Source organism: Limulus polyphemus, unplaced genomic scaffold (genome assembly GCF_000517525.1).
Source record: "Limulus polyphemus unplaced genomic scaffold, Limulus_polyphemus-2.1.2 Scaffold1114, whole genome shotgun sequence".
Classification (NCBI taxonomy): domain Eukaryota; kingdom Metazoa; phylum Arthropoda; class Merostomata; order Xiphosura; family Limulidae; genus Limulus; species Limulus polyphemus.
The window spans coordinates 252851-260387 of record NW_013666724.1 but is presented as its reverse complement, the minus strand read 5'-3'; the positions used below and the strand labels follow the sequence as shown (position 1 = coordinate 260387).

Here is a 7537-nt window from a genome sequence, read left to right as displayed (position 1 = left end):
AAAAATATTGGTACAAATGTTTGAGTATGACTAGATTATTTTACTGATTATTAATAATGGAATATTTATTTTAAAAAATGAGTTACATTTTCTTCATTGACCTCTTACACTCTTGAATTCTTATTTCCAGTAATTTTGCAGAATGTGGTGTTTTCTTTCAAAACTTTCTATAGGTGTTACATTCATTAATAACACTTGTTTCTTAAATTCAGTTCTAACATGACATAATTTTCAACATACTGTATCCCTAGTTGGCATGAAGATTACCATACCCACAGTTTCATTATGTTATGGTATTTATTTATTAAAGTTTGCATTTTTAAAGGCAAATTATGTTTGTTTTATTTGTGTATTTATCCAAAACTATCTCATATTACTAAGTAACAGCATGTTCCTTCAGTTCATGGGCCCTAGGCAGGAATTCTACATGGGTCCACCCAATAATACCATAACCACAAAACCTGATCTCCGAATATCAATAATGATTTAAACATGTAGCGATAAAGGTCATTATTGCTCATGGGCCATGGTGAATGGTTAACACAACTCAACAAACTCATGGGTGGGGCCTCCTAAAATTGGAGGGCCCTAGGTGTTTGCCTAGCTCACCCAGGTCTACAGATGCCAGTGTTACTGAAAAAACTCATTTACATAGCTGTCATTCTGTATGTGTCACATTTAGGCTTTTTAGTTTTTAATTGCTTAAGAGTGAGAAAATTACATCAGAGAAATAATCAGTAATATCAATTGTGATCGTATCCATTATAGTTGGCATACTGAGCATCACTTTAAAGAAATGGTCAGTACATGTTGTAGATGTGTGTGACAATGGCCATAATTGTGGATGTAATCTGTAAAGCAGGACTACCAATGCTAAGCCTAAAAAAATGCATTGTATTCCAGTCCAGTGTCCTGCTAGGTAACCCTTTTCATTCAAGTAATTCATCATATCAAGAATAAATAATTAAAATATGCTTTAAGGCATTTTCATGGAGAGTGTTATCAGCATAAGAATCATTGATGTAGACAGAATAACTACTATGAAAGATATTTTCACAAATTAATTGAGTAAGATTCAGTACATTATTAGTAATTACCCCAATTTTAAGAGGGATTTCTTTTCTTTTCAGGTGATTTTCTGAATTCCCCCAGCCTACCTCCACTAAGAAAGAATGACTGATCCCCAACTACAAAACCCTTAAATGTTTAACTCTTTATCATCTCCACCTGTTTATTTATGCATGTTAGACATAATCTCTCAAATGTCTCTTGCCCCTGGTTTGTTGTGGTGAAAGCATTGCTACGGTAATAGAAAAAAACTATTCCCTGGATGATAAGGAGTTAAAGCCAGTTATCATTATCACTCTCATACTATGGCAGACCTTTGCAGTGTGATTGATATCCTTCTGATTAGATACACAATGATAAGACTAATGTTTATAACATTACTAAGAATAGGATTGCCACCTGCCTGGATTTAATGAGTTTGCCAGTTGCCAAAAACACAGTTTAATCTGCCATTTTTTGTGAGCCAAAACTAGAGATTTGCATTATTATTACAATACAAAGGGATAATTAATGTCAAACATTTCTTTTCATAGCTAAAAATCATTGTTGCAGTTTTGCCACATCCCCAGTTTAAGTGATAATACTAATAGATCAAAACCACTAAAAATACAGCGACAGTCTGTCTGCTATGTGTGTGAAAGAGTTTTAAAATGTGCTATTAAGTATCATAAATATTGTTTAATATTGTGTATTATCATATGTATATAACTTATCCAGTCATGTGTTTGATTCACTATTTAAGGTATGTTTTGTGTGTGGAGTGTCTTTTTTTTTGTTCCATTTCAAAGTTGGTAACCCTAATTATGAGATAAACTAATAAAGTAGACTAAACTTGTTCTAAACCACGCTCGAAATTTTAATAGAATTTAGAAAGTCTCAAAGACTCCACTTTCTCCATTGCAACCAGATAACCAGTTTAAGTTAAATGACTTAACGCCACACTTGTCTAAGACTTAGCACAATAATCAAAATGTAAAAGCACAGTGTAACTACTCTTATCATTAGTCCATGTTTAATGTAGCTAAGTAACTCAAATTTCGAGTCAAATATTAACCCACAGTTTTAGTTTCTGCACAACGTCAACATTCTCGTCATTCTGCAAATAAAGTAAAACAGCTAGTTATAAAGCAACTGTGGTTAGCTGAAATATTATTTATCTTAAAAGTTTATTTGAAAATTACCTCAGTCGTTGACTAAAATACCAAGCATTATATTTTCGAGACAACTTAGGTATCTGACCTTTCAAAATGGACAGCGCCATTATGTGCTGTTGCTATAAGGTGGATACGAACGTTAACATTAAAACAAAAGGAAATTATATTTTTAAGCATATATTGTATATTGAAAGAATTTTAAACAGCTTCTAAGTAAAATGCGATAAGATTATAATTTTACTTAAAAAATAACTGCTGCATTTAAATTGTACAGAACGAAAAACAGAGCACAAATAATAAAGCGAACAAATTTTCTATAGGTGGTGTGTTTCGGAAATATTCAGAAGAAACTATATTTTACCACGTGCTTGTTGAAATCCTTACAAACGTAGTAAAACCTTGCTACTCATTTTGGGTTGAAATGGATTTTCGATTGTATACTTACTGAGATGATAACTCTTTTAAAAATACGTAGGCCTACAACACTATTCATAATTATTATATAAAACATTGTTAGTAAAAGAACAATACATTTTTTATTGGCTTTATAGTAGTACACATGTATTCTACTAAGCATATAAATAAGCAAAGGTATTAGAATATTGAATTATGTTATTATTAATGAATTTTGATAAATAAATCCATATGGTTAGAAATGAATATACTGTATCTTAAGACATGAAAAATAAAACTTATTCAATGATATTTATGAAATTAAAATCAAACAAGGTAAAAAATACCTTATGGAATCAGTTCAATATGACACTTTTCTTCATTGAGATTTTATAATAGCAGTTTCGTTAATTCAGTAAAAATTATCAGTTTTTAAATGATACAAATATTCTTTAATTTTTGTACAGAACATTCTTTATTTACTAATTTTAATGCTTCGGAAGAGCCGTGTGCAGCCTACTGGTTAGCATGCCGGAATGTGAATTTGAGGGTTCATGACTCACGTCCCGTTGTCAAAAAATCTCGCGCTACACTTTGGGGCCGTGGTTTCGAGAAAGCAATGACAGTCAAATCCCGTTATTCGATTAGAGTAGCCCAAAAGTTGGCGGCAAATGCTGTGTGCTAGCTTCCTTCTTTCTAATCTTTCAGTTCCAAATTAGGGACAGCTGGCGGAGACATTTAGCTGTGTAACTTTACACGAAAATCCGAAACAAACGATTACTTTGAAAGGCATTTTGAATATAAATTTCAAAACATATTATCGTACTCAAATTTTGCTGTATGAAGTATTGCACAATTCTAATAATTCACTTCTTTTCCGTCTTTCCACTCCATTAAATACCTCACTTACATAGTTAATATTTTCTTGTATAATTTTTTTGTCTTTTATATGATCCTTAGCATGAAATAAACTATCCTAATAATTGAATTTTTCAACTCGTTGTAGTTATAGTTCCACGTAATAAACACAACTTATCTTTAATTTCTTTCTTCAAATGATACATATATATACTTGAAGTATTTAACCACACTCCAATATTTATAAGGCATTCTATCCGTAGATCTCCGTTGGTCCAGCGGTAAGTCTGAAGGCACATAGATCTAAGATTTTGATTTCGATACTCGCGGTGGGCGCATAAATAAACAGAAACAACAACAACAACAACAAAAAAAAAAAACGGTCATAAAAATTTTCAACAGATCGTTACAACTATCGCTTTCCAGCATAAAATATAATAGTGCAATTATTATAATTGACCAAAGAGTTCAAAGGACTTAATTTCCTATATGGTACGTCCCCCGACGGGTTAACGGTAAGTTTACAAACTTACATTCGATCACCCGCGGTGGACAAAGCAGACAGACCAATGTGACGTTGTGATGAAATGAACAAACAAACTTATAGGGCACAATTAGATGATTATACAATTTCTTGTTTCTTTTTTTCGTTTTGAGCGTGTTTATATAGTTTATTACATTTTATCTTTCGCTTTCATTAAAGTATAAGTTTTATTTTTTTTAATAAAATAAATAGATAATGAAAATAGCTAATTGATGTTAAAACAAACAAAGGATGTTATTTTATTAATTACCCTAACTCTGATTGGTAACTGATTTGTGCATGGACTGGTGGTTAAAGCATTCAGCTCGCAATCTTCGGGCAACGAGTTCGAATCCCGTCACCAAAAATGCTTGCTTTTTAAACCGTGAGGAGATTATAATGTGACGATCAATCCCACTTTCTGTTGGTAAAAAAATGTTGGCTGTGATGGATTTGACCAGCTGTCTTTCCTTCAGTCTATCATTCCTAGATTAGGGACAGCTAGCGCAGATATCCCTCGAGTAGCTTTGTGCGAAATTAAACAAACAAATTACTCCTATAAAATTGATAACAATTACACCTCAACAACTTAACCTAGTTCACACTATAAAAATTGTTGTTCATGCAATTTGAATAGCATTTCAATCTCTATTGTGCCTGTCTTGTCCCAGCCATCCCAATGAGTCTTGTTATTGACGAACACCTTGTCGGCATTGGATATAGCAAATGTAGTATGACTGGCATATCCTTATACATTTTTCTTTATTTTTACCTATAAGTTCTTAGAATTAGTATTTCCACCTAATAAACTAATAATTATATATTGGATTGATAGTTATATAGACGAGTGCTTTCCACCAAAACTGGATAGTTTTTCTAAACATGTTACTACTGCTACTATTGTAATTCATCATATTAACCATATTTGCTAACAGTAGATGAAAAAAAAAATACTACGATCAGCTGAGAACGTTAAAACGAAGTAACAATAAAAGTAATTTCGATTGTTTTTGAACAAACTTCATTGTATGGTAAAAATATATAACGTTTTAGTTTTGCACCAGACTTTCCAAGAATTTAACTTAACAATTGCGAAGAATGTAATAATGGAACAGAAGTGTCGCCACATCCTATCGAAAACATTGCTTGGAATCCTATTTTAATTTATGTATCATATAGTAGTAATAATACTATCATAGTATGATATTAAGTAACTATAAAATATTTGAAATAACATAATTTACTACTCACCCCAAAGAGGGCAGTACGAATAAAGATCAGCTCTATTACTCCAAGTTGATATGTTTGTTTGTAGTCAAGCGCACATCTACCTGGTTTTTAGCGTTATGAGCCTTCGAACTTGCCGTTGTACCACTGGAGGCTGTCAGCTAAAAATAATGGAAGTTAAAATAAACCAAAATGACATTTTAAGTACTGATGGGCTTAGTGGGTTTTAGAGAAGGATTCTTGAATGAAATACCAAAGATTAGAAAAAGTTGTTACGTTAACATAGAAAGTTGAAGTTTGGTATTTTTCAAATTGTCTGTTTGTTTAGAATTTTCACACAAAGCTACACTATCTGCTTGTAGCCATCCCTAGTTTTAAATGAAAGACTGGAGAGATGGCAGCTAGTTAACAGCACCCACCGACAATGTTTGAGATATTCGTGAGTGACGGAATAATGGGATTTGACTTTCACTCTTATAACACACATATGGTCCCAAAGTGCGAGCCACGAATCCAGGGTTTCACAGTCCGGGAACATTAACCACTAGCCTCGCCAGTCCATTTACATCCTGGACAGTAGCTTATGTGAAACAAGGGCCAAACAGTCAGGCCAAAAACTCATAAGGTTGAATTATAGCCATTGTCGATTATAGCGAGGACAACCAGTCAGCAGTAACATCATTCACCTTCGCGTTTATTTTTATCCTAATAATGGGACTGACTCTCAGGTTTATGACTTCTCCTACAAATAAAAATGCAGAGCTTGTTCAACGATACGGTGCGGCTCGAACCTTAAACCTTCGGATTCGGATTCCGGTACTCTAACTATAAGGCCTCGTCCAGCTATAAAAGATTTGTTAAAATATACGCACTCAGTGTGTAGCATTAAGCTGTCTGTGTACTTTCGAGTTGCCCCCTCCCCCAGTGGCACAGCGGCGTGTCTGCGGACTTAGAACGCTAGAATCCGGGTTTTCTAATCGCGTGGTGGGCAGAGCACAGATAGCCCATTGTGTAGATTTGTGCTTAATTACAAACAAACGAACTTCCGAGTACCGTGGAGCCCTACCATGAAATATGATAGCTAATTTTTAAAGATATATTATATATATTTATAAATTTGTCCCGATAACTTTAAATCAAGTATATATATATACATAATCTTTGTGATCAAGTTATTCTCACCCGAAGCTATAAAACTACATTATTCTCCTAATTGATTGTAATACCAGCTGGTTGTAAGCAAAATATTCTTTCGGAAATTTTGCTTTTCATTAATTGCCGAATAAAACATTAATTCCAATTCCAACTGAATATTTTTACTTCGTTGGCGAGAAATAACTAACAAGGATTAACACTTGTTGTATTGCCTATAAATAAAATAACTGAATTACTTAAATACATGTAACCACAGTTTCTTCAATCCTTGACTTAGGGAGTCAAATTCCGCTGCATGTTTTCGAATTTAGTGTTACACTGAAACCTCCTTTTACAAGCGATTTTATACATTATGCTGGTAATTCAGATTTTTGCTTATTATTAGAGCTGGATGGCCAAGTTTACGGAGTAAATTTTACTTATCACGTAATTAAGTGAAATGTCTTTAATGCCCCATTTTAGCATAGTTATTGCCAAACGTTTCAGTTTTATATAAATCAAACTTCGTTCTCACAAATGGTTACAGAGAGTGGATAGAGATTTAATTGTGAAATAATCTGGTTAAGAGCTCTAATGCTTGCTCCAAGTTTTAGCATGAATTTTTTATCAACATTAAAGCACGTTTACTGTCACAATTCTGAGTTTATTTATCTACCCTCTTTATTCGACAATCCTGGTTCTTGACCTGTGTCTCTCTCATTAGAGCACGGTTCACTGGAACAATTCTGGGTTTATCTGTCCGTCTTCTCTGTTCGACAAGCCTGGTTCTTGACCTGTGTCTCTCTCATTAGAGCGCGGTTCACTGGAACAATTCTGGGTTTATCTGTCCGTCTTCTCTGTTCGACAAGCCTGGTTCTTGACCTGTGTCTCTCTCATTAGAGCATGGTTCACTGGAACAATTCTGGGTTTATCTGTCCGTCTTCTCTGTTCGACAATCCTGGTTCCTGACCTGTAATTCTCTCATTAGAGCATGGTTCACTGTAATAATTCTGGGTTTATTTGTCCGTCTTCTCTGTTCGACAATCCTGGTTCTTGACCTGTGTCTCTCTCATTAGAGCATGGTTCACTGTAACAATTCTGGGTTTATCTGTCCGTCTTCTCTGTTCGACAATCCTGGTTCTTGACCTGTGTCTCTCTCATTAGAGCACGGTTCACTGGA

The 7537-nt window shown here is 33.9% G+C and overlaps 1 protein-coding gene across 1 annotated transcript in view; it reads right to left on the bottom strand.

Moving 5' to 3' along the window:
• LOC106462187 (LETM1 domain-containing protein 1-like) overlaps positions 1-2383 on the bottom strand; it is an 18798-nt gene extending 16415 nt beyond the window's left edge. Inside the window, exon 1 of the mRNA XM_013922087.2 lies at positions 2250-2383. Coding sequence (XP_013777541.1) covers positions 2250-2329 — 80 coding nt within the window. The 5' untranslated portion in view covers positions 2330-2383. The remainder of the gene's footprint in view (positions 1-2249) is intronic.
• Between the last annotated feature and the right edge of the window lie 5154 nt (positions 2384-7537).